Genomic DNA, 27625 nt, shown 5'->3' on the forward strand with positions numbered 1-27625 from the left:
ACAAAGAATAGAAAACGTTCGCAAGTGAGGAGCCCGTCTCTATGCGTCGGGGCAGATGACGTGGCATAATACTTTTGTACGACACCCGGCCTTCACCCGCCAGAATCCTCGAGCCATTGCAATCTCCTCCTAGCTTCCAAGGCACGGAGGCCGCCGACGGTCTTCGACCAAGACGAACCAAAAGGTATATTTCACTTCTTTCGGTCTAATCACTCACACCGGAACCTGGTTAGTTCCTCTAATCGCTTTCTGTTCCCTGTTACTCGAGTTTCATTCTATGAAGAACTGCCATGTCGATTCGAACTTCCCCACATTTCCCAAAGCGAGCGGTGGCAATTTCTCTTGCAGCATATTGTTCCACTTCGGCTGCGAACTGGTTGTTGAAAAACCCTAAATATCGAGTTTCCCCGTCCCTCATTTATCGAGGACAAATGTTTATTAACTTGCTAACTTCGTTGACGATCATAGCGTACTAGAATAACTCGATTGTGATAATCGGCTTGCGGTTTATGTGCAATACCACCATCATCAAGAATTAACGATTCTGATTTTTGACGTTCTTTCAGAGCTCAGTTGAAAGGTGAACTTGTCAGTGGAGTGGCGTTTCTTGCCTTTTGTACTCCGCCTTACATTCTACAATGGTGAGTTAGGGTTTTTGGTTCAGTTTCTATTGCTGTGGCCCTCGCATTATTTCTTTAATAGTCACAAGGGAAGTTGTTTTTGGTTTTTTTGTTGTATATTTTTTTTCCTCGACTGGAGTTTGGGTTTTTATCGAGAATTACGTTCGCATAGTCTCACAATTGACAATGCCTGTTTCGGTCTTCTTTACTATTTAAATTATGATGTGGTAAACAGGCGGACATTAGAAAATGGTTCATGAAAGCACACGATAAAGAGAACGGCAGTGGGTCAAAGAAAGCAAAACCTGCTCCAAGCAACTCAGAGAAATCCGCTACAGCTGAACTACAGTCCGGAAAAACAGTGTGTTTTCTGACCCAACTCTTCTTATTAGTTGAGATGGCCTGTTCCAAGTATCATTATATTATTGATGTATCACTAGTTTCTATAGCTGCACATTTCTCTGGTCCTTTATTTTATAATAACTCCTTGTTATGTGGATAAATTATGGGTGTATGTTTCTGGAACCATAGTTTCGTGTATGAGGTGGTGTATATGGGCTTCCTGACAGAAACTTGAGCTATATTTAAAACCCGGTCTTCAGTTCATTTCTGAGATGTGATGCTATAAAAAGCAATTATCTTGATGTCAATCGTCTCTAGTTTTTGCCTTGATCCTGCAATAGAGAGACAGTTAAAATAGAAAAATTATTGATATTCTTGTTTGTAAATAGAAAGGATGCACTCGGTTAAAAAAAAAAAAGAAGAAGAAAGGATGCACTTCTGAATGAGTAATAGCTTCTAGGTATTGTCAGAAGAAAAAGGTGGTCATGGTTTTCTAATGGTGGACTTCCTCTGGATAATCCTTGACGTTAAGGTGTTAGAGGTGTTGATTAGGGAGGATGAATATTGGAGACAGAAATCTAGAAATAAAATGCCCCACCAAGATGAAAATTTAATCTTTTTATTTTCATTGTCGTTGCTAGGATACAAAAGTCCTTTTAATGGAAATTTAGGATGCTGATGATTGGAGTCCTGTTACTGAGCTGTTGATATGAACTGTAGTATTATTTATCAACAAAGGTACAAACTCAAGGGAAGAACTATAGAACTTCCCCTGTCCCTCAATCTAGCCTCTCATTGACTAACCAAAAAGCTACCTCTCAAAGCTCATAATTTTTGTTATATACAACACTGGACCCCTACACATAAATTCACTACAGGACCCACTCCTAACTCACTTGTAACAACATTCTTTTCCCCACTCTCTTTTCTTATGCGCTTCCTCCTATACACATTTGTGATTGGGGGTCTATCAGCTGGAGACACCATATCTGAACCTATTTTGTTACTTCCACACCTTAATTCTAACAATAAAGCGGGACAGCAATGACTTCCTCACATTAGGATGGGCATTGTAACCATGCCAGATTCTAGAAGGAGTGGATATAACCAGCCACTCTTTATTTTTTAGATATGCCTGGAGATTCTTATGGTAACTGCTGGAATGGAAACTGGAGAAGGGGATATTTTGTTGAGTAGACAGCTTGTAGATGCAGAGGTTTCGGGATCGCTTGACTCATTGGTTTTATAAAATGCTAGTTTTCTTTATCTTTTCTGGGAAATAATTTCATTGATGTATAAAATCTACAAAAGAAGAGAGAAAAGAGCCTCAATCCTTACAAGTTCCAAGAAGCTTCTCCAAGTGGGCAAAAAGTGTCCATTCAGTTCTTGAACTCATTGTTTTCACTTTTCAAATAGTCAATTTTTTTTTTTTTTTTTTTTTTTTTTTTTTTTTTTTGTGTGTGTGTGTGTGTGTGTTTTTGTTTTGTCACACTTGTTTTGGTTTCTAGACTGGTCATGACAAGTTTCTACTTCATTGGAATGGCTTTTCTGTGAGTAGGCTGGGTTGCTGCTTGTACTATACTCGTTCTTTTTCCTATTGTCCAAGCGCTCGGAATGCCGTGGAAAAGATAATACCATGTGCAATTACATTTGTCTATTACCTTTTTGCTGTGCTACTCCAATATGTTTTGTTTGCTATCAAATGAGATTGCAGGGGCTGAGTGGTGGGGAAAGCACTGGCAGACGGATAACTAGCAAGTATTTTGCATCAGAAAAGCAGAAGGCCAATGATACAAAAGAAACAGAGGAATCCCCGATCAAACGAAAGTCTCCACAGGATACTAAGGAATCACCCACCAAAAGAAAGTTTCAAACAGATAATGAGGAATCACCGAAGGCGCTGCCTTTAAAAAAATCAAACAAAATTGATGACGATGCTGTTTTTTCTAGTTCTAGAAAGAACATGTCTGAAGTCACTCCCAACAAAAAGTTGAAGAGTGGTTCTGGAAAGGGAATTGCACAGAAATCTGTAGAAATTGAAGCGAGTGATGATGAGGAAACTAAGGGCACTGATTCTTCTCTGAAGTCTAGTGGAAGGGGTAAGGGGGGAAGAGGTTCATCTGCTACAACCGTTGGTGGTAGAGGCAGAGGTGGTGGACGGGGTGGATTTATGAATTTTGGGGAAAGGAAAGATCCTCCACACAAAGGAGAAAAGGTGAAAATATTTGGACTGACTAGAAAAACTTGTGGTTAAGTGCATTGTGCGTTGTTATCCCATTGTGTTTATTTTCTTCCCTGCTTGTTTCTCAGGAAGTCCCTGAAGGTGCTTCGGAGTGTTTAGCTGGTTTAACTTTTGTAATTAGTGGAACCCTTGACAGGTTATTCCTCTTATTTTCTCAGTTATGGTTATTGGACCAGAAATGATGAAGCATACTATTGAAAAAATTCTTTTCTTTTGTTAAACTGAAATGAAATTTGGATGCATCATTGCTTTCTTAAACTTTTTTAATTACACGTTCTTTTTCTTTTGAAATGAATTCATGATTTTCCAATAGGCACGGTTCATGTTATTTGGTCATCTTTAAACTTTTATATATGTTTTTATTAGACAGGTAACATTTCATTGAATAAATGAAATAAGGGGAGATCCCAAAACACCTAAAGCTGATTACGGGAGATAAACTTTTATATATGTATTTGTATCATATATGAAGTATGCTCCATTTCTTGATGTCTTTTGCGTGTTATTGTTGTACATCCTATAAGAATTGGCATAAGAACGGTTGTTGTCCATTTTACAGTTTGGAACGAGAAGAAGCAGAAGATTTGATTAAACGCCATGGTGGGCGAGTAACTGGATCTGTCAGCAAAAAAACAGTTAATTCATTATACCATTTTTACTTATCTAAAGAAGAAAAAGTCCCTGCACACTTATTATGATTTGATTGGCCATTCAATATTCTTTGGGGAGGCTAAATGATAGTTCCTTATGTTTGCAGAATTATCTACTATGTGATGAAGATATTGGTGGCCGAAAATCTTCCAAAGCAAAAGAGCTGGGGTATTTTTTATCCCTTAAATTATTGAAATGGAATGCACTCATCCTGTTTCTTCCTTTACCTCTTTCCAAATTTTCATTTTTTTTCCTGTCTCCCTCTTTCTTGTAGAACTGGTTTTCTCACTGAGGATGGCTTATTTGACATGATCCGTGCATCAGGCAAAAAAGCTCCTCCAAAGCAACATCCTAAAAAATCTGTGGTTAAGTCCATGGAATCTCCGACAGAGAAAAATTTCCAGAAAGTACAAGCAAAGTGTAAGTTGCCAATAATTTTGGCTCTTGCTCAATCTATCTGATTGACACACAGAAGACACTACGACTGCTGTTGTCAAACTTTCGATATAATTTATCTAGTGAGGGAGCTGATGATAATATTCTAAAGCGTTATAGTAATATAGTTCTTTTTCTTCAGCTCACAATATGGGGAAGATATCCTAGTGTGTCCATATTTCTGTTTAGGCTTCTGGTCGAAAATTGTTTATTCAATCATTTTTTAGACATTAACCAGGAAAGGACCATCCTTTACGTTCAGTCAATTGATCTCTGAGGCTGAACCATCCCTTTTCTTTATGCCTAAAAAAGATTGAGTGCCTGAATCCTGATTAACTACAGTGAGCATCACTTGTGGTATCTTAGTTATCATCTCCATTAGTAGCTCTCTATATGTTTCATGTTAAAATGTGTGTCCAATGTGGGCTTAGCCATTTCTTCTGCAAATCTTCTCCAAATTCTTTCATATATTCTCTGCATGGGTAAACTGTTAAGGCCAGAGTGGTTATATAAGGAAAAGGAAAAATTCTTTAGCTATGAATCCCATATCATATGTCTCTCTCTTAATTGTTCAAGGTATCTCCCTTACAGTAGTACTTTATTCATAGGAAAACGAGAAGCCCTCAAGCAATTACAAACTTCCCATTCTATTGTAGAAGACTGGAGTCCCTCCCTTTCTCACTTTTGAGAAAATGCTCAGAACCAAGCTACTCTCAACATTCCCTCACTCCAGCCTATATACTCCCCATCCAGACTCGCGTAGCACTTCCTTCCCCTGATGCATTGGTCCCTCGATAATTCCTTTCTTGCCCCTTCTCTGATATTGAAATACAATTGGTGGCTTAACAAATTGCTTGTATATAATTGCTTTTCTTGTGCCAATGTTTTCTTTTTCTCCCTCAATTTCAATGAGAATCATGCCATTTAAGCTAAAGCTGTCAATGGTATCAGAGCCACTCACATTCCTTGGTTTTGTACATTCCTAGGAAAAATTTGTGGGCCTTCATTGCTTAAGCCTCCTTGTTCGTCTACTTGTTCAATTAGCGATATCTTGTTTGATCAGTGCTATACCCAATCTGTCTTGCTTGGGCATAACAGGCAGTTTATTGGGGGAGGCAAAAGGTTTTTCAAAAGTATCCCCGAGATTCTTTTCCATCAGTCACTGAGTTTTCCTGAAAATTTTTGTAGTCTTGCTTCATCTACACCTGTATGTGCCTGAAACACGTTCAACCTTTTTGAGTGGTTGGGTCTTTTGACAAGAAACTAGAAACTGTATAAATCACAAAGAACAGCCTAAGGACAGGTCTTAGTTGTATTGAATACAATCTTAACAAGGGCAGGTCTTAATTGTATTGCATGAAATCTTGACTTTGATAAGTTGGCTATTCTAGTGACAAGTGTTCCTTGACTTTGGATGCAGCCCGCAAAGATTTGACTGCTGGTGCTTCACCCGCTAAGCAAAAAAGCCGAACAGCTGAATTCTCTAACCTAACATGGACAGAAAAATACAGGCCAAAGGTTCCAAATGACATTATTGGGAATCAGTCACTGGTATTTAAATCTCTTATTTTCTCCTTTGTGATTTACATATTATTACATATCTTTTCAGGTTTTATGTGTGCAAATCAAATATTAATGTCATTGCAACTAAGTTTTGTTGCATTTTACAATTGTAGGTCAAACAACTTCATGATTGGTTGGCACATTGGAATGAAAACTTCCTAGATGTTGGAAGCAAAAAGAAGGTTAAAAAGCTCAATGATTCTGGTGCCAAAAAAGCTGTATTGTTATGTGGAGGTCCTGGCATAGGTAAAACTACATCGGCTAAGTTGGTTAGCCAGATGCTTGGTTTTGAGGCTATAGAGGTACTTCATTTGTTTTAAACTAACACACTGGGGAGCATTTGGATTATTTATTCTTGGTAATAATTTCAAATTCAACTTCCCTCACGTGTGTGTTGTACCTAGGTAAATGCCAGCGACAATCGGGGTAAGTCAGATGCTAAAATTCACAAGGGAATTGGTGGAAGCAATGCAAATTCTATAAAGGAGCTTATCAGCAATGAATCGCTGCATTTCAGAATGAATCAGTTAGTGTGCATTTCCGGAACTTATTGCATTAAGTTAATATGACAGGGTTGTGTTAGGTATTTAAGGGTGGGATAATAGTTAAGTTGAATTACAGGCCAAAACATCCCAAAACTGTGTTGATCATGGATGAGGTAGATGGAATGTCTGCTGGAGATAGGGGTGGAGTTGCTGATCTGATTGCAAGCATTAAAATGTCCAAAATACCAATTATCTGCATCTGTAATGATCGTTACAGCCAGAAGCTGAAAAGCCTCGTGAACTATTGTCTTATTCTCAGCTATAGGAAACCTACAAAACAACAGGTTTAAAGATCTTTTATGGTTTATTATCTATTATTCCTGCCTCTGTCGAGGGTGATATCCTGTGTTTGAATTACAGTGACTCGGCTTCAGTAGTTATTTTTCCAAGTTGTCCTGAAACATTGCAATAATTCGCAAGTAAAGGATTCTTCTAACGTCACCAAGACCCTTTATCATCAAATCGCATTGGGGACCTTTTTCTGGTCATGTTACATCGAAGGAAATGCCTAATACCCTTGCCTCTGCACGTATCTCTTTTTTTCTTCTTTTAGCGAACTTGACGTGTCTCAAGTCTTCACCAAAAATAAGAAAGAAAAAAAGTTATGTCATCACATGTATACTCTCAAGTGTTGCCAGTTTCTAATTCTTTACCTCTGCCCCTTCAATGGATTAAAAGTCAGTTTCTTTGCAATTTTGTGGAAAGCTTGGCTCGAGAGAAACAATAAGATTTTTAGAAAGGTGGAGAGGTCGTGTGATGAGTTCTGGAAGGTGGCAAGGTTCAATGCCTCCTTGCGGGCGTTAGTTATTAGGCCTTTTTGTAACTATGATTTTAGTTTGATTTTGTTGCATTCCTTTTCTGTTGTTTGTCTTTGTCTCCCTTTTTTGTTCATCTTTTTACATCATTGGGATATACTATAAAATTTTGATAGATGTTAGTTTTACCTTTTCTAGATGGCAAAACGACTGATTCAAGTTGCAAATGCAGAAGGCCTTCAAGTAAATGAGGTAAACACTTTATACGTGACTTGGAATATGGTTGTTGCTCATTTATTGGAGTGGGTTGTAAATATGCATGGTATTGGTTGTAGCAACTTGATTCTTGATTAACACTATGGTTTCAGATTGCTCTTGAGGAACTTGCAGAAAGAGTAAATGGGGATATGCGTATGGCACTAAATCAGTTGCAGTACCTGAGTCTGTCTATGTCAGTTATTAAATATGATGATATTCGCCAACGGCTTCTGAGCAGTATGAAAGATGAAGATATCTCACCATTCACTGCTGTTGATAAGTATGCACAAGTTAATCTTAATTCCTGACCCACTTCTAAACTTTTCTATCTGGCTAAGCCTTTTTGGCTGCTGTATTTGTTCTGTTCTGTTCTGTTCATGTAGCACTACTGTGGAGCAGTAATGTATAATACTTGCTATTCTTAAACCCTGTTTGACTCCCCCATAGCAAATTCTTTTGTAATGTCCCTTTACCCATAATTCTTTTGGATTGGAAGGCTGTCCGTATGCATTCTTCTAACTGCCCTTAGGTCGTTTTGCCTCCATTTTTAGTATAGTTATTGGTTTCTTATTAAAAAGTAATAGTAATAATAATAAAAGGTAAAATTCACGTGATATACCAACAATGTATATGTATTATTGATTATGAATTGTAAACAGCCCATCCTGTTTGCTATATATATGTATGTATGTAGTATGTATGTTATTGTTTATGAATGTAATTTTTAAATTTATGGTTTTTATTTTTTAATGACTTATAAGATACCATATAGATAATTTGACATTTTTGAACAACTTTAAAAAATTAGGTAATTTGATATGAAATATTATTTTGTTTTTGTTGGGAGACTTTAAGAATATTCTCTTTAAAAAATCCACTCTTTTAGTTTTAAAAAAAAGTAATTCTCTCCGTGGAGAACCCGATCTTTGTGATTTCTCTGTGGGGAGTCCCCACCCTAATGGGGAATCAAATGGGAGAGGCGATGGGTATGAGGAAGTCATCTCCATCCTGCCTTGCCCCAGGAACATCCTTTTTGTGGCTGTATTTTGGAGTGCCAATTCTGCCCTTTTCGTTGCAAAGTATTTATTAATATCTTGGAAGATTTTGAATGTTTCATCTTTGCAATGAATCATAGTTACTTATGAAAAGAAGAAAAAAGGATCAATCCTCTTGGATGTTAGAAGTTGAGGTGCTCATTGATTTTATTCTTGGCTGCACGTATTTATCGAGGTCGTTGCACTTGTAGGCTGTTTGGTTTTAATTCCGGGAAGTTAAGGATGGATGAACGGATTGACCTCAGCATGAGTGATCTTGATCTAGTCCCTCTTCTTATTCAGGTATCTTTCTTTGGTTTAATAGATACATGTATCAACTGTCTACCTGTACCCCTGAAAGAATTCTTAAATAAAATTTTAGATGTGGACTAACATGATTTTTAGGATAAATTCATATATTTTTGCATGTTTGATTGGAGTTTATTTCACTTAAAGCGAGTTAAAGAAACTTATTTTATGGGACTTTCTTTTTGGTCTTTACTTTCGTTACTCTTTCTAGATTGAATTTTTATCTAAGAGGTTGCATTATAATATCAATGCCCGAGTTTTTTTGTTTACAAGTCAATAAATGTTTCCTACAGTATGAAAACAACGAACAAAAATGAAAGAATGGTAAAGAAATCCCCGGGGGGGGGGGGGGGGTATTCGAATGTGGTAAGATATGCTATTCAGAAAGGCCTTTTAACTGGAGAAATCTGAGCATTATAATTGCTTGCAGGAAAATTATATTAATTATAGGCCAAGCGCCATTAGTAAGGATGACAATGGGATCAAACGGATGGATTTGATTGCTCGTACAGCTGAATCAATTGCAGATGGGGATATAATCAATGTACAGATTCGAAGGCATCGACAGTGGCAACTCTCTCAAAGTAGTTGTATTGCTTCTTGTGTAATACCGTAAGTTTCATTGTGTCACTGCTAAGATCTGATGCTTTTTTTTTAACTAACGCTACCCTTCATTATTGATCTTTGTATAATTCTTTCTGTGACAGAGCTTCATTATTGCATGGGCAAAGAGAAACGCTTGAGCAGGTGATGAAATTTTGTACATGCAAGTTATAAAGTTTTGAAATCTTATTTAATTCTTTAAATGGTTTATGAGTTAAGAAAATTAGTAATTATCACATGCCTTGGAGGTATGAGAAAATAGCTATTGTCAGTGAGTTGGTAGAATTTGACTGGTAGAGAGTTTTTCTTGTAAATTTCATTTATAGTATCAGTTTGAGCCTATCAAACCATCTTAATGTATTTGATATGCATTACAGTCTTCCACCTGTGAGCAAAAATACTTTATTTTGGATAATGTGGGGAGAGTTCAGTATTCCACTTTCAAGGTATGTGTGCCATTGTGGCATTTAAAATTATACTAAGCTTGTGCATTATTCATGCAGGGAGAGCGTAATTTTAATAGATTTGGTGCATGGTTGGGAAAAAATTCAACATCTGGAAAAAATATGAGGCTTTTGGAGGATTTGCATGTTCACATTCTTGCGTCTCGTGAATCCTGTTCAGGGAGGTAATTTGTCATTTGCTGTATTTGTTCTTTCAATTATTGTAGCATATTATATTTCCTGTATGGATATTCCCCTTGCTGAAAGCTGTGAATTGACGTGATGAATTCTATCCTTTGAGTCTTATAGTTGCAAACAAATAATGGTGAATGGTAAGGCAAGAGATTTCCAGAAAATGTCTGTCTTCCAAATTTTTGTCGTTCAAATTGGGATTGTTTAGATAATATATTTTGCAACTATACTCTCAAGGGTGTTTCGATTATACTTATCACCTTATCAATGAATATTATTTCACAATCTTTTTTGTAATTACACCATTCACATGATCAACCTAGATTGGAAGGTCTTTCTGGAAGTCTTTGTTTTGGGAAGGGGACATCTTGTTTCCTTGCCCATTACTCTTGTTTTTGGGTGAAATGAATTCCTCTGATGTATTTATCCAAAATAATAATAATAATAATAATAGTAAACATTTTTTCTTATAAAAAATGAAAAAAGAATAAGAAGACCAAGATGCAGTATCTTATTGCTCTTTATTGTGAAAAAAAGATCACTTGATGGGCCATGGTAAAACTCTTTAAGGGATTTATTTGGGACTAAACTCCTGACCTTCAAGCTGATTGAAGAGTGTCTTGTAACTACTTCTCTTAGGAAGTTTCATTCCATTTTCTTTTTACTAATATATTGTTTCGTTCTATTTTTATTTTTTTTAAAAAAAATCTGCATTTCCAATGGCTTAATGGTTAATTTTAACCACTTCTTAAGATAGGCTAGGATATGGAATGGTCAGAGAAGTTCCTAGATTTTTAATGTTTTCAGATTCTGGTATCATCCTAATGCTTAGAAGAGAAGCTTTCAATTCAGGCAAAGGAGAGGGACCCACAGTTATAGAATTATGGGTTCTCCTTCCTCTTAAGATTATTCCCAAATATAGGGCTTCTTGCCTGCTCTGAAATCTAGCTGGTTTGTGATCATAATTTTGAAAACTTGTTAAAAGTTTGTCTTAAATACACGTGTAAGCTTCTTAACCCCACTCTTTTCACATGGATGTTTGTGCCATTAGTTGCAAGCTATAACACTTGTATACAAAATAATGCAGGGAACAGCTACGAGTTGAGAACCTTACTCTATTTCTAAAGAGGTTGACTGAGCCACTGCACACGCTGCCTAAGGTTAGAATATATTTTGCTTGTCTGATTTTAGTTATAGGAATGATAAATTCTTCTAGGTACTCAAATGATATGAATATCAGGATGAAGCTGTTAAAATTGTGGTCGAATTTATGAGTCTATATTCAATCAGTCAGGAGGATTTTGATACTGTTCTTGAGTTGTCAAAATTTCAGGTATTGTTATCTATGTTTTGTTTAGTAAGATCATGCCTACTATACTGGCTATCTTTTTCTTTAGTGTAGTTTTCTCACAGACGATTCTCCTAATCAGGGTCGTAAGAATCCTTTGGATGGCGTGGCCCCTGCAGTCAAGGCTGCTCTAACAAAGGCATACAAAGAAGTTAGCAAGACACACATGGTGCGGGCGGCAGATCTTATTACACTTCCTGGAATGAAAAAGGCCCCTAAGAAACGAATTGCAGCGATCCTAGAACCGACTGAGGATACAGTTGAAGGTGCTGGTGGAGACACATTGGCAGAAAGTGATGAGGAAAACTCTTTGGACAATGAGGGTGCAGGTAAGATTCGATTCATTTCTTCTAGACCAACCATTAATGAGTGAGTACTGCTTGTTGGGAAAGTCCTGCTTCTCTAATTGGCCATTATTCTGTGGGAGCCCTAAGTTAGAGATACATTAGGATTATTAGGAGGATAATGATAAGGGCATAGGGGTGAGTGATTAACCTAGAGTGCCTTGGTTACAAAAATGTAGTGTTGTTAGGGTCTTTAGAGGGTGTGGATCATTTTGGTAAGAATTTTCATGGTGGGAATTTAAGGAGAGAGAGTTCTCTCAAATGGCTGTTATATAGTAATTTCTTTTACCAATATTTGCAATATAGTTCTACCTTGGTGTTATTTGTGTTTCCTTAAGTATTTTTGTTAGGAGGTATCCTAACACATTCCTTGTTTACAATTATAGAAGACTCCGCAAACGGTGAGAAGCTGCAACTGGAACTTCAAAGCTTGAATAAGAAAGGTAGCTGATCTCTCCTTTGCTTCTAATTTGGCTAAAATATGTGGTCTTTCTTTCTAATGGACTTTATATCTTGATATTTTGTCAGGAATGCAAGTGCAATTGGATTTGAAGGGTATGGAAAATTCAAGCGCCAAGAAATCCGGTGGCAGAGGACGAGGAGGTAGAAGTTCCCAAGCTTCAGAGAAGAAAGGTGGCGGTCGAGGTTCAGGATCTGCTACAAAGAGGAAAAGATGAAATAAAACGCTTCAAGAACTTCGGGTAATGTTATGTTTACCTTCGTCCTATGCATGCATAAGTTTGCTGGTTAATGTGTTTGAACTGCTAGAAGAATACATAACCTTGTATATGGCACATGTTACATGGGCCTTTTTGACGTACAAGAGAAACATGCTTTTGTATCAACCATTTTGACTTGCAATAGAAATGAGACCAATTCACCCGAAGAACGAGATTCGGTTTTAATGAAATTATTATCGGTTTTTTAGGGCCAGTTAGTAAGCAATTTAAATTTTATTGTGTTTTTAGATTCATCGAATTCATAAAACTGTTTTGTGATAGCTCACCTTTACTCTTTTCCTTTACATTATTGTCCATGGCCCCACCATCACTAAGAAGGTTTGCACTGCTACTCGGCCAGTTTTTAGAGAGAATTTACTTGAGACTTGAGGGAAGTATCTCCAAACATTTCAAGGCCTACAATCTCTAAGAATCCTTCATGGGGTGTTCTTGCTTATTTAGTAAAGTGCATATAGGCTGTTCTTTTTCTCGGTGGTAAGAAATATTCTGCCACACGGGACCACTCATTGGGATCATCAAATAATGACCCAATAATAATTGGATTTAGGACATGTTTACCAATCCAAAATGAAAACTGGTGTAATCGAAATGAGAACTCATTGATTAATGAATCATAATAGGTCTAACTTGCAAACATAATTAGATTTGCAAACATAACTAGATTGCTTTTGATCGTGTTTACTTAGAATAATTATAAATCTGTCACATTTTACTGTTACTGTTACCGTTATTGTTTAACATAACGGTAAAGGTAAAGATAATAATAAATGTGGTAAGTTAATAATTTTCATATTGTTAGAGTAACTATATGTAACGATAACAGTAATGGTAAAGGTAGTTGGATCTACGTAATTTTTAACTATAATTGGATTGAACATCCTCCATTCCTCAATTAAATTATGCGTTTTAATTACAAATTTGAAGACCTCTTACAGTTCATTACGATTATGAAACATAGGTAAACAACAAAATGAATTGAGATCTACTTTTTAAATTACTATCGATAGATGATGTTTCACTTTGGGTAAATATGGACTTATATCATAAAATAAATAAATATAATGAGCTTTTCCATGATTTCACAATTCAATTCAACAAAATACTTGTTAAAGAAAAAATAGAACCTGCTTAACTTTATATGGAGTTGAGAATCCATTTGGTGTTATGGTGTTTACTCCGATCAATGTTTTCAAAAATCAAGTCAAATCTATTAAAAAAAATAGAATTTAAAAACTTTTGGAAAATGGTTTACTAACGGGCCTGAAATTTGTGTTTCTGTTAAGCCAGCATTTGTGAAATATCTATTTGTTCAAAAGTTAATTCTCTATCTATTTACCGAAGATGTATGATCTTTATACATAGAAAGAACACCTAATGATCAAAAGTAGTTATTGCCTTTTCGTCCACTTAGCCATATTGATTCATCGGAACTTAACAAAAAAAATTCCATTGGTGCAATAAAAACAAAGGAAATGTTGAGTTTATTGAAGAAACTCAAATAAAAATGAAATTACAGAAAGAATTTTTTTTTTCTTTTTCGCACTCCTTAGTACATTTTTATTTCAAATTATTGACTGAGGCAGAATAGAAGCATGCAAGTTTACCTGCCCATAAATCTTTGGCCAGACTCAACTTACAGATCCCACCTCCACCACGGACAATGAATAAGGTATACAAAATAGACTTATATTATGTACTCCAAAACATTGAATTAAAAAAAAAAAAAAAAAAAAAAAAACTACGCAGCCTTTTCTCCTACCAACAGCCCACCAAAGTGACTTAAATTGTAGAATATGCCCGAGTTCTTCTTCCTTCCAGATTTTCCTTTGTCTGACACCACTGCATCCTAACAAATTATACCACATCTGCATCAAAAGTCATAAATTTCATGTCTTCGTCTCAATTTCTACGATCTCTATCAATGATAAACTTATATCAATTTCTATTACTGATAGTATCAATAATAGTATAAATAATGATAGTATCACCAATAGACACTAATATACTTCTATCAGCTTCTATTAATGATAAACTTTTATCAAGATCTATCACTAATAGACATTGATAGACTTCAATCAACGTCTATCTGTGATAGACATTGATCACAACTATAATTAAATTTTGTTATTTATACAAATATTTCTCCTTATTTTTTCTATTTTTGAAAATCTCCCCTAATATAATATGAGTATGACGTTGGAAGTCCTAATTCAACAAAGAAATTTGGATATGTCTGGATTTCATTTACTTTTCATATGTATCCCCAGTTAATAATATTATTTTGGGCTCAATCGGTAAAAATCTTCGCTTTTGATCTCTAACTTCTAGGAGTTTTTTAATTTCACATTAAAATTTTTTTTATTAAAAAAAATAAAAAATAAAAAAATAAAGATCCATGTAAAATGTTTATAAATTATTTTGTAGTTTTTTTTGTTCAACATTGAACCTTAGACCTCTTGATCAAGACTAAATGATTTATATGAGTTCAACTATACTCATGTTGGCTATTTAATAGACATAAGCTATGTCTATTAATCTAATTTGTATTTGTAGACAAGTATTTGAAAATACATGTCATTAAAAAATTTTAATATATATTTAAATTTTTATTCAATGATCAGTGAAAGTATTACAACTTCCAAGGATTAATGAAAGTAGCAACAGTAATTAAAATATATATAATGTGAAGTTTGAGGATTTAAAATAAAATAAAACATTTCAAATATAAATGCGAAGATCGAACCTCCGACCTCAAGAGTGAGAATCCAGGTTAATTACCACTAAGCTAACTACACTTTGAGCCAACAAGTATTTGATAGTTGAGAGACTACAAGTCTAAAGTTCAAAACCAAAATGAGATACCGAAGTTTATGACAAATATAACATTTAATCTAATAAGAAGTTTGTTATGGTAAGTTTATGGCAAGATTACCTAGCGTGTAACAATTATCCTATTATACTGAGTTTGTAGACCATACTTTCATCCAGCGGGGCTGCATTAACTTATACGGATTCTAACCCTAATCAATGGAGAATAATAACAACGATGCAGGAGAGGAAGTCCAAACCTTTTTCTTTGGTTTAATCAACCAATATAAGCTTCAGTGACAAGCTGTGAAAGAAGAATCCTGCCCAAAAGTTCTCAACATCCGGCAAGTAACTTCCAGTAGTTTCCCTGTCAAATTAGAAGTTTTTAATTCAAGCAGTAGATATAGTAGAAGAATAGATAAGTTTCAAACCAGAAGTAAAAAATTAACAGAATCGATTCAGGAAAGGAGATCCAAACTTCTGCACGAATATGAAATTTTAGACTACATACAAGCTTTTAGTCCATGTGGTCCTTCCGTTGAAAAAGCTTCAATTTCATCCCCTTATGTTTTTAACATTTTTCAATCATACCCTTTCCTTTGGTGAGTGTTTAATTGGGTTATAAGAAGCTTAAATTGCATCAAAATTTTGTGAGTTGGAAAAAAAAAACGAATTAGAAAGAGAATTAGGCGATTTGAATGAGAAATTTGTATAAACTTCTAAGAGGCTGGAAGAAATTTTAACTTTTTCTCCTCCCAAATGACCTAATTTCTCCTCTAAATTTATGTCAATTCACTAAGTATCAAGCCATGGAAGCTTGTCAGTAACCCATTTTCACATTAATTGATGGAAATAGTATAATTGAAAATAACGAAACACAATAGACTAAATTGAAACATAACATAACAAAAGGGACTAAATTGAAAGATTATGCCGAAGTGAGATTAGCTCAACATGTGTTAACCATTAAAATGTCCGCGGTTCGAATCCCCACCTCTATTATACTCTAAAACGAAAAAACAAATGAAAGATTGCCAAAACATTAGAAACTAAATCATATTATATTGTTACAGCAAGCAGATGAGGAAATTCTATCACATCCAAAATTCCAAATATACTTCCAATGGAACTAGAGCACATTTAAATCCTAACTTGGCAATTGCTTCCTTTTTCTGGTGTGGATCAAAAATATTATGCAACACAATGTAGAGCCTATCATAGCGAACCCGATTTAAAAGGAAGAACAATTTTCCTCTTTCCTATAAAAGGAAACTCCTTTCATCTCTAAGAATATAATCTTCCGGATCTGTAGCAAGATTTTTTTTTTCTTTATAAGAATAGGAAGAAGATATTAAGTCTTAGTGAAGTTCCAAGGAAATCAATGGACTGTACCAAAATTTACGATACATCTTCAACCACATTGATTGACAATATTTAGCAATTTTCTAACATCCTTAAATATATATGATCTCACTTCACAAATGGCAGAATTCTTGGACCATTTAAACCCGATCATCTGCCCTGAACTTTAGGAAACTTTAACGCTCCACCCTGCTCTAGACTATTATTTTGATTCCCAAATGCTCATAAAAACAACCCAAACAAGACATTAGTCTGCTAAATTCTTGTTAACCCCTCCTTTCTGCAAAGGTAAATATTTATCCCCATAGAGACGTATCTAGAAATCTCCACGTTTCATTTTCACCTTCGTAAACGATGAGACCATATTTTCAAGCAACCGCAAAGAGTAACTTTTAGTGTACATCAAGGCTCCACCAAATCTAGTCAAACTCACGCACCTATGTGTGTAACTAATCGATTATATTCAATTAGCCGAAAGGTTACAATCAACCCATATTTTCTTTATTTTCTAGCAATTGATAATGATGTTGGAATGAATAATATGTCCTAATATAATAGGTTATGGCAATAGTGGCGTCTTCTCGATGAGTGAAATCCAAAGGATAGTCTTAATTGACATCGATGATCTTGAATTTCTTAAAAGGTTTTCTGGAATTGAAAGGTCTAGATTCATCAGTGAAGTGTATATACGATTAGATCAAATGATGAAGTAATCTTGGACGAAAGGGACTTTGGCTCCTATACACCAAAAATTATGCTACGGTCCTTGACGAAGTAAACTAAACAAACCAAGCGTTAACTTATACCAATCAGAGAAATTAATCAAAATAATGTGGAAAAAGTGCACTTAAAATTTAACAAAACCGTTACCTCTCCGAGGCTTGGCCGCGACCTTAGTGGGTTGAAATGCTTTTGGTGCGTTCGTGGCCTCAGTCTCCTCCGGCGGGAATAATACCCCGTCAATGCCCTGCACCGAGATCCGTCCGTCCGTGTAAATATCAGGATCAAACAAATACGCCGACCCATCTCCATGGCCGAACTTAACTGACCCATCGGCCTCTTGAGCCATCACTTTGTGCGGCAACCTCAGCGTGTCGTATCGCACCTTCCCGAACCTCCTAACAGCGTTGTACATACTCTCCTCCGTCTGATATTCGGGTATTAAATGATAGTACATAATCTGCTCCGGTGCCCCTGGCTCGCTCAGCTGGTCTGTAGTTAGTTTAGCCATGGCTTCATCGTTCGGAGCCAGAACAGTGAGCACATAACCCTCCGATACCAGCCGCCCCATTTCAGTCGCTAGCGATGTTAGGTTAACCAGAATGTCGGCCATTTCGTTGTATCCACCATAATGTAGCAGAGTTTGGATGAAATCTTTGACTTGCCTCTCACCATTAAAATGGCGGTGAGCTCCGCCAGGGCCTGGAGCCGGAGCGGGGGCCAAAGAAGGTCCTGGAGCCAACGCATCGTATACTGGAAGAGCAGGCGGCGAACCGGGTTCGGTAGGTGGAGCTGGTTTCTTTAGCCGGTGAGTCCTGGGATCCACTTCAGGCGCTCCCTCCGGCTTCACGGCGGTTATATCTTGAAGATTTCGTCTGCGATTGAAATCGTCCTGCACGGACTGAGGGATTAACAATCGTTCAATTCCGTGAATAACGCCATCCGGTCGGGTAATAGCATCTGGATGAATCACATTGGCGAGATCGACGGTCTTCTCCCCGGACTGATGGCCAGCAAGATTAAGAACATGCTTGGAAAGCGTGGATTTCCGTACGGACTTTGAATGACCCGGCCAATCATTCGATCCGATCCGAGTCGGAATCACATGGAACATCAGCAAAGTCTGAAGCGATTTCAAGTTCCCCGGTTCAAGAAGGAACCGCTTGAACTCAGGGTCTAGATCGCGTTCCAGAGCTTCATTTTTAGGGGCAAATATGGTGATGTTGTGGTTGCCGACGGCGTCTTCTAGGGTCTGCAATAGCATAGCCTTCTCAACTAATTCCGCCAGCTCCGTATAATGAGAATCCAGTAGAGCAACAAGGATGGAATTCGAGTTGATCTGGCCGGACATAGCCGGAGAAGACGATCTAGAAGTGGAATTTTCCGGCAATGCAACCGCCACAACAATCACGAATACCACAAAAAACACCTTAAACAAGAGCTTGGAGGCGCCACGGATGGGGAAATCCATGGCGGCCGGAGAATGCGGTGGAACTCAGGCGCCGGTGGAAAGTATAGAAGAGAGAGAAAGAGGGAGAGAGAGAGTGTGTGTGTGAATTTATGAAGCTGTACGTTAGCTAAAAGTTGTGATGGTTCATGTTTGTTTCTTTGCTTATCACTAATCTGTAGCTTCTCTTTTTATTTAATACAACTGTCCCATTAACTAGAGAGTGTGTGTCAATCAAACGTCGTTGACTATTCTACACGTGGCGATTTTAGATTCGTTGAGTCTCGTGGAAGCAGTAAAATCGGTGGCAGCGGATCGTGGAAGGTTCACGTGGCATGTTAAGAAAACGGGCAACGGGCAACGGGCAACGGGCAAAACGGGCGGTGGAGTCGACTCCTTTTGCCCCTCTACTACCAACTGTTTCCTCTCTCTTCTGTTTTCCTTTTTCTAATAAAAAAAAAAGTATATTAATTTTCACCCAAGGGCCAAGACTTTCCTTAAAAAACCATTTTTTACATTCTTTGCAAAAACTAATTTTTCGAATAGTTTCAACAAAGGGTAATGTTAAAAGCTTCAAACTTCTATTAATTTTGATAGAATGTCGAGGTTTCACACAAAAACCTAAAAAGGAAGAAAGTTCGCTTCATACATAAATTCAACTCTGAAATAATTCTATTTTTATGGAATATTGAATTACCATCAATATTCATCAGTTTTCTTTCTTTTTTCTTTTTTTAATTTGTTTAAACCAACCATAAACTACCACCAACACTACTCCTCTCATGACGGAGAGGATATAGGTGAAAAAATAAAACTTGGTAAACTTGGTGTTAACTGGCCTGCACAAATATGTCGTGTCAAATTTTTTTTAATGGTATATAAATGGAAGAAAATGCATAAGATTATGCTACATCTAATCATTGTTTAATAGAAAAACACTCTATTCAAATTAAAAAATATTTGAAATAAGATGTCAAAGCTGCTAATTCATGGATAGTTGATATCCATAGAACTAGCAACTAAGAGAGCTACGAAGAAAAGAAATCATAAATTGAGAAACTTAAAAATCTAATCGTTCCGAGAAAGAGTCTAACCCGACTTTTGTGTGAGGATCAACTATTTTGTTTTCATTTGGGCCCATTTAAGTGTATACTCCATATATCTCATATTTGGGTAGATTATTTTTTTATTTTTTTTTATTTTTATTATTATTTTTTTGTAGTTGAATATCATAACTTGGACCGTTGAGTTTTTATATATTTTTTGGGATGCTTTTTTAGATTGTATCATAACTTGAATTTTTTAAAAAGTGAAATTGGAATGTTACATTTGATTGGAATAGTGGGATCATTGATATTACTGCAGATATGGGCTTATGATATATTTAAAATTATTGCACCACAAGTCCAGTTACCGCCCCAGGTCATCGTCCACCCAATGCCAGATATTACTTCATTTATATATTTAGTCCCCTATCATTTTATGTAAGAATATAAATTAATTGTATTTTTTTTATAACTTTAGATGAAGTGGTGTGTTAGTTGCCTCTTAACGGTCAGTAAATATGTTACTAGTATATCGACAAATGTTTGACAGACTGATGCACAATCAGGTAACAAATCTATATATAAATGAATATTAAAAACTTGTTGGGTGTCTAATTATCTTTTTTTTTTTTCTTTTTTGTCAGATTAATTGGACGTCATATACGCAAGATATTTGGTCATCACTACTGATTACTGTCGTGATGGTCACGACATCTAGTTGACCGTTGGCTCTCTTATATGTTTCCATATAATAGAGTAGCATAATCCAGATCATGTGTTGAGACGATTCGGTCTGTGACAAATGGTATCTTCGTTATGCTATACACTCCCAACACTACACCAGATTGATTTGAGAGGTAAACATGACCAAGGCTGGTGCCGAATTCACGCACAATATGAAGGAAATCTTAATAGAGATCCTTTGAGCAACGGAAGTAGTATTGGGGCTGATGCCTTAAATCTCGTAGGGTCCTATAGTTTGTAAACACCTGTATGAACAAACATTTGTGATGTAACAATATGAGATATTTTATTCACTATTGTCTATAAAATATGAGATATTTTAGTTGCATTTATCACAAACGAATAAACTAAGATCCCTAGTTGTCGTTGTAACTTAAGCATGTATGTGGAGACATATAAGTGGATCATGCCTTAAGTGATAACCTAAATGGTCTGTAGTATATGGATAAAGGAGGGAAACCTTATCTTAGTAACACTACAGATACAACCCGCTATGTAGATGTTATAAGTGTTGTAAAGTGCTATAGATGGTCTAATCTTGATCATTCATGTGGAGACATGCGAGCGGAGATATCCTATACAAAAGAGTTTGTATAAGACTGGACCATGAAGCGTTTAGTCTCGTTATATAACGTCGTTCATGACAGAGACTTTCACGTCACTAGGATGACCATAGGTAACATGACCTTAATCCTGAGTGAGTTGGGAACTCCTGCCTATGAGGGCGATCCTTTGATTTACATGGGTGTGAGTGACCAGATTGCCGACTCAAACCTACCACTTTGGGGATTCATCTGATTGGGGAGCTGGGAACTCAGCTACACAAGATGAAATTTACTCCTTCCCCAAAACATGAGTAAGTAGATAGATTACTCCCTTAAGGACCGATTCTGGGGCTTGAACGATGTGGCGCCAAACACTTTCTCATGGCTCGATAGGTGTTCACTCATAGTAGGTCTATGATGTATTATTCACTAGAGGAATCAGTGGTACTTAAGAAGTTAGATGTAACTACAGGGGAAAAATGGTAAATTGACCCAGTTGTACTTACGAGCAATTTGTGAAAGTTTATCGTACTGTTGACTAGTTATATCAAATGGACACAGAAATATATATGTAGTGAGAAGAGTGCAGCTGTCAGTCTTTAGTGGAGTGCCTGACAGTTAACAGATGGTGGATCTCGTGATTGAAGAGTTTAGTTAGCTATTCACATACCGTTTAAGTTTAAAGCTACAGGTTCATAAGGTCTACAAACTCTTTTCTTTCAAACTCTCTTTATGTAGCCTCCTAAGAACATCGCATGACTTCTTTCAATCTTTTGACAATGAGGACATTGCCGCATTTTAAATTTGGGGGTGAGGTATTTATTTTTCGACCTTGCTATTTTTAACTTTATGAAAAAAAAAAACAAAAAAAAACAAGAGAAAATTTTTGAGAATAACAACTCCACTGTCAACGCAATGAGGAAACTCATGTTGATAAGAGTTAAGTTGTGAAGGGCACTTACCCGTAGTTGGATGTCTGCATGACATACATGGGGGCAAGCCAAAACAAAAGTAAATCGCCAGGATCAACGCATAAATAAATGACCGTAACTCCGCTACCAAGTAGGTATGAGTTTAGTCTAAGGAAGAGCACTTTGCTCGTAGTTGGATGTCTGCATGACACACGTGGGGGCAAGCCAAAACAAAGGCTAGATACTTGGATTAGCGCAAGGACAGAAAAAAAAAAACAATAATGTCAAAAATATGCAAGGATAAAAAATCATTTGACACCCAAGTGAAAAGGTTTTTTGAAATAAATCATGCGATGTCCTGTAATCTAGTAAAGTCTTTTGGAAGGTTAAACTTACAGTCCCTAGGTCTTAAAAATATTTTAAAGAAGAGACTTGAATAAGAATTAAGGAAACTTTGGCGTATAGGATTTGAATGAAGTATCCTTGAGAAATCTAGGAAAGGAGATTTGTAGTTGACTTTCTAAAGGAAATCTGTAGCTTATGCTCGAGGACAAGCATTGTTTAAATTTGGGGGTGTGATAACGGGCAGAAATGCACGTTATTACAATGCTAAGTTTTTAAACAATGTTGGCATGCGTTGATAAAATATGTTAGATTGCGTCTAAAAAGCATTAAGTTCATAACATTGCAGTCGCATGCATTCATCACATAGAAATAGTTAATTTTTGTATTTTTATGCAGAATACGTTGACGCAAGGCGAAAAACGCGATCACAAGAACTCAATGGTCGAGCGTAGCATTACCGTAAGGCTTTGCGGTGATTTGTGCTCGCAAACATCTGCTAAAGAAGGATTGCCGCATAGAGCCGACGCAACTTAGTGGGCGCATCTGGGTGAAAGGCATAATTAATCATGATAGGACAGAAAGCTGATGACGGTCGAATCCGAATTAAGTTGACAAGCCACTAACGATAACAAGTACACTCAGCTTTTTGGTGACAAATATTCGGCGCATCAGTCAGAGAATTAAAGTCATTTTATCTGTGCAATCATAAGAGAGAAGCTGCCTTTCACTCTGAAGCTTTATAAATACCGAAGACATCCTTCAGAAAAGGGGTTCAGCTAGTTCAGCAGTTTAGTTCTTTTTGTTCATAGTTTAGCCTTGTCCATAGTTTTCCTTTGTATTTTTAAGGCGGAAGCGAGATAAGGAGATTGTTCTAATAGATCGTTCCGGTGAACTTGGGAGAATGCTAGAAGCTTCAAGATCAGAGAGAGGACCAACTCCTGTGGAAGCAGGAATATCTTTTGAACCGAATAGAGTTAACAGTGTAAAAGCCTTGGGAAGCAAGGGATTGCTACCAGGCTCTCTATTCTTATCTTCCATTGTTATTTTGTACTCAAACTCATTTATAGAAATGGAATTTACTTCTCTATATCTGTTCACTCTCTGTTTATTACGCATGAGTAGCTAAATCTATTAAATGGGTTGAGAAGCACTTAGCTAGCATAATTGGGGATCTTCATTCTATGTGATTATCTTGTTTTATATATGCTTCATTCATCCATTAGAGATACTCCGGAGGGTAGTCTAAGGATAGGATCTAGGCTTAGAAAAGTCAGGTTAGAATTTAGGCTCGGGAGAGTTAGGTTAGAACGCATAATCAAGAGATAGGAGCTTAGGAATAAGCATTGTTTGCTATTAACGCATCGCATGTATTCTAGAGATAGGATACGATTGTGTGCGGTCATCTTGTCTTTGTGTGCATCTTGTATCATCGCATAGAAAAATAGTAGAAACTTAGGAATAAGCTCTATGGACACTTTTGCATTCAACACATGCGTCCTAGACTTAGGAGCACCGCATTTGCATTGGAAAATGATTTGCTGTTGCATGAGTGTAGCATGATCGCATAGTCTGACGCATTCCCAGGTAACGCTAGTTAAAGACCTTTTCAACCCGTTCATCCTCATACTCAGTGCATCTATCGCATAATTAAACTTTTCTCAAATCCACCGCATTTATTTATTTCATTACCGTGACCAACAACACCAAACAACTATTTGAGTTACCGGTTACTGCAAAGTCTTCCTGAAAAATTATCATCGCATATTGTTTTCCCAAGTCCCTGAGTTCAACCCTGGACTTACCAGGAAACTCAGTGGGGTTTATACTTGGATTCCACTGAGAAAACTTATTGCTCAACGCAATTCCATCACCGCATTTCATTCCACATTTTTACCTCATAAAATAACGCATCATGGTGTCAAAGTGCTTATTCGTGGAGAAGATTGTTCGTGACTACTAGATGGTTGGGTAGGCGATCTAGGCGAGAGCGAGAGATTGTTGTCCAAGTTCTTCACGAGAGCAAGAGATCTTCAGAAGAAATGTTCTTCAAAGGTATGTCTTTCGTTCCTTTTGTTTTTAATTACTAGAGCATGTTGTAATTTGTTCTAAGTTGTATAACTATTTTGCATGTTTGTGAATACGTTTAATTCTGTTACAATGGGTTTGAAAAGATCTTGCTTCCGCTCATGGGTTCTCTTGAATAACAGTTCCTTTAGGTGGAACGCTCTAAATCCCATTGAGAAAGAACACAAACAATTACAATATAAACGAAAACTAACAAATTATACATAGTCAAAATTACAGCATACTACTTATAAAGGAAGGTACAAGGGGTAGAGTATGCAATCCTTTGAAGAACTCTTCTTCAAATATCCCTCGATCATTCAAAAAATTGTTCGATCAACACAAACACGAACACAATGAACGGAACAACCAACAACATGAACAGTTGGATGCACTTCGAACCCAATCGAGTTCAACTCGATCCTCAAAATGAATTAGAACACCACTATAATGGTTACCTTGGTATTCTCGGTGTGAGAATCCAAGAGTTGTGGGCTTTGTATGATTTTGGATTGCGGAAAGCATGAGGTATACAATCGAGTAAGTGGGAGATGAAAACTGTCTATTGTATAGACGAAATACTTGATCGTTTAATAAACAGAAGGTTATCGTATAAACTTTACTATTCGATCGTTAGCAATAAGTGAACGAGTAACTATCGTATAGTCAGCTCGATCGTGTATGCTCTCTATACTATCTCTTAGTAAAACCTTTTTACTTGATAGCTTTTTGTGAGATTAATCTGAAATGAATCATCAACTTAATTTTGGAAAACCATTTTACTTTTATCTCGTAGTTACCACAAAACTTCCAAAAACCTCCCAGTCAATTTGGTTATCAGAGAAAAAGAATAATTAATTATCATATAATTAATATGTTATAAATACATATAATAACCAACTTATCATATTATATTTATTACCTATAGTTTTAACATTTCATCATATGAAACATATAAACCATAGTTCTTTTTCTATTTTATGGTAGTTAATATAAATCATAATTATATTATTTCTTCCAATTGATGTATCTAATACATCATATCAATTATATCACATATAATTAAATTCCTCTTGTTAATTTGAACATTTCAAACTAACCCAAAATCTGATTCTCAACTTGAACCTATTGAGCTACCAAGGGGACCTCATGGACTTGTAGCTTGAAGCTCCAACGGTACGTGAGTAACTGATTAAACTCTTTAATCATGAGATCCACCATCCGTTAATTGTTGGTCACTCCACTAAAGATTGACAGTTGCATTCTTCGCACTATAGATAAATTTATGTGTCTATATGACTTATCAACAGTGCGATGATTCTTCAAAAATCGCTCGTAAGTACAGTTAGGTCAATTTACCATTTTGCCCTTATAGTTACATCTAACTCCTTAAGTACCACTAAATCCTCTAATGAACAATAAGTCATAGTCCTACTATGACTAAGTCCTCTCGGGCCAGGAGAGGGTGTGACCACTATATTCAAGACCTGGAATCAGCCCTTAAGGGAGCAATTTATTTAATTACCTTTGCTTCGGGGAAGAAGTGAATTCCGTTTTGCGTAGCTGAGTTCCCAGCTCCTCAATCAGACGAATCTCCAAAACGGTAGGTTTGTTGAGTTGGCAATCTGACCACTCTTACCCATACAAATCAAAAGATTGCCTTTATAGGCAGAAGTTCCCAACTTACTCAGGATTAAGGTCATATCACTTATGGTCATTTTAGTGAAATATAAGTCTCAATTATCAATAGCGCTATATAAAGAGACTATCATCTCGTGGTCCGGTCTTATATAAACTCTTTGTGTAGGACACCTCCGCTCGCATGTTTCAACATGAATGGTCAGGATCAAACCATTTGTAACACTTTACAACACTTGTAAACATCTACAAAACAGGCTGTATCCATAGCTGTATTCGTAGTGTCAACAAGATAAGGTATCCCTCATTTATCTATTTACTACAGACTGTTTAGGTTATTACTTAAGGCATGATCCACTTATATGTCTCACATACATGCTTAAGTTATATAAAATAACCACAAATCTTAGTTTATTGGATTTGAGTAAATACATATAAAATAACATTTATTTTTATTAATAACAATATGTGAACAAATGTTTACAAACTACGAGACTACTGGGAGAATTAGGACACCAATCCCAACACAATATATATCATACTGGCGTGCACGTCATGATCATTGTGCATAAGGAGAAATAACAAATGGATCAGTTGTATCAAATGACTATTTTTCCCGGTACAATTCAATCACGAGGCGATTTATCACACTTGACGACGCTTACTATTATTACATGGTAAGAGATTTATTATCTTACATTTCTCAAATATATGATATGAATATTATCTAATATTATTTTTTTTATCACACAGAATAATTTTGTCCAAGATATACAACAACACAATTTACCAGAGTTGGGTTCAATGTGTGACCAAACCTCGGTTAACGTAGAAAGTATTATTCAACAAACAAGATGACTCAATGTTGTCGACATTGATCAAAGATGTATACGTCGTAGACGATAACAACAACAAGGCAAAGCTAATTTAGAGGCACACAAAGACAACCCCTGTGAGGTAAGCGCTAGGGAGTCGTTTTTTTAACTTCATGTAAACTTCTATTTTGAAATTAAAAAACTAATTTCTCTTTTTCCAAAGTGGACTCTACCATATACATGAGTTATATTTTTTTCATTTGTAAAGGGGCGTACTACTTAGTCAAGTCAAAATTTTATTTTTAATATGGCTACAAACTACACAATAACATATATAACTACGTTTAGTAGAAGAAATTTGATAGTTAAATTTTTTTTATATAAAAAAATCAAAATAAAAAATTGTCAAATCATGGGCCCCGTCCACAAGTTTGGCTTTGACCAAATCCACCGGTGCTGACTAGATTAAAACATAATCGTGTATCACGTATATGATTATCCTTCCCCCACAATCCTATTTTTGTCAATACTTTGCATTCTAACACTATTTTTTAAAATTCTTTACCATCTATTCCATTTTTTTCATTAGTTCAAAAAACCACGATATTCTTGAATTTTATCCTGTAATTTCATAAAATTGAAAAGGTAGAGTTGAAATCTATGAGGTTTTTTTTTCCTCGGGTAGTGATCGAAAAAATCATGAACTTCACTTCTTCTTCTTCTTTTTTTTTACTTTCACCTTTGATAGTTATTTTT

At 36.2% G+C, this 27625-nt stretch overlaps 2 protein-coding genes across 9 annotated transcripts; one reads left to right on the forward strand and one right to left on the reverse strand.

The window, feature by feature from the left end:
• Positions 1-12617, forward strand: RFC1 (replication factor C1). Of its 7 annotated transcripts, none has more exons than XM_039045267.2 (23): positions 1-184; positions 567-641; positions 856-981; positions 2677-3177; positions 3273-3340; positions 3764-3839; positions 3962-4023; positions 4130-4275; positions 5711-5841; positions 5967-6155; positions 6258-6379; positions 6475-6682; positions 7352-7405; positions 7522-7691; positions 8658-8748; positions 9185-9366; positions 9462-9501; positions 9861-9985; positions 11080-11152; positions 11233-11325; positions 11423-11669; positions 12071-12127; positions 12213-12617. In XM_039045267.2, the coding sequence occupies exons 2-23, from the start codon at positions 639-641 to the stop codon at positions 12359-12361; spliced, it is 2913 nt and encodes a 970-aa protein (XP_038901195.1). In that variant the 5' UTR covers positions 1-184; positions 567-638; the 3' UTR covers positions 12362-12617. The 7 variants fall into 7 exon arrangements, with proteins under 7 accessions (XP_038901195.1, XP_038901198.1, XP_038901199.1 ...); XM_039045270.2 differs by having other exon boundaries at positions 12074-12127; XM_039045268.2 differs by having other exon boundaries at positions 34-376.
• Positions 12618-13877: 1260 nt separating this feature from the next.
• On the reverse strand, positions 13878-18939 carry LOC120088532 (fasciclin-like arabinogalactan protein 17). 2 transcript variants are annotated; one of them, XM_039045912.2, is made up of 3 exons: positions 17465-18939; positions 15493-15599; positions 13878-14289 (listed from the first exon to the last, which is right to left on the reverse strand). In XM_039045912.2, exons 1-2 carry the CDS (start codon positions 18783-18785, stop codon positions 15526-15528), a joined length of 1395 nt encoding a protein of 464 aa, XP_038901840.1. In that variant the 5' UTR covers positions 18786-18939; the 3' UTR covers positions 13878-14289; positions 15493-15525. The 2 variants fall into 2 exon arrangements, with proteins under 2 accessions (XP_038901840.1, XP_038901841.1); XM_039045913.2 differs by having other exon boundaries at positions 13878-14270; positions 17465-18934.
• Between the last annotated feature and the right edge of the window lie 8686 nt (positions 18940-27625).

This window comes from Benincasa hispida, chromosome 10 (assembly GCF_027475165.1).
Source record: "Benincasa hispida cultivar pf3 chromosome 10, pf3_genome.v1.1, whole genome shotgun sequence".
Classification (NCBI taxonomy): domain Eukaryota; kingdom Viridiplantae; phylum Streptophyta; class Magnoliopsida; order Cucurbitales; family Cucurbitaceae; genus Benincasa; species Benincasa hispida.

Coding starts and splice junctions, on each gene's coding strand:
- RFC1 (XM_039045267.2), top strand. Junction 6,683..7,351: donor GGAAACCTACAAAACAACAG/GTTTAAAGATCT, acceptor TACCTTTTCTAG/ATGGCAAAACGACTGATTCA. Junction 9,986..11,079: donor CGTGAATCCTGTTCAGGGAG/GTAATTTGTCAT, acceptor AAAATAATGCAG/GGAACAGCTACGAGTTGAGA.
- LOC120088532 (XM_039045912.2), bottom strand. CDS start 18,785: ATGGATTTCCCCATCCGTGGCGCCTCCAAGCTCTTGTTTAAGGTGTTT. Junction 15,600..17,464: donor CGCGGCCAAGCCTCGGAGAG/GTAACGGTTTTG, acceptor CTAATTTGACAG/GGAAACTACTGGAAGTTACT.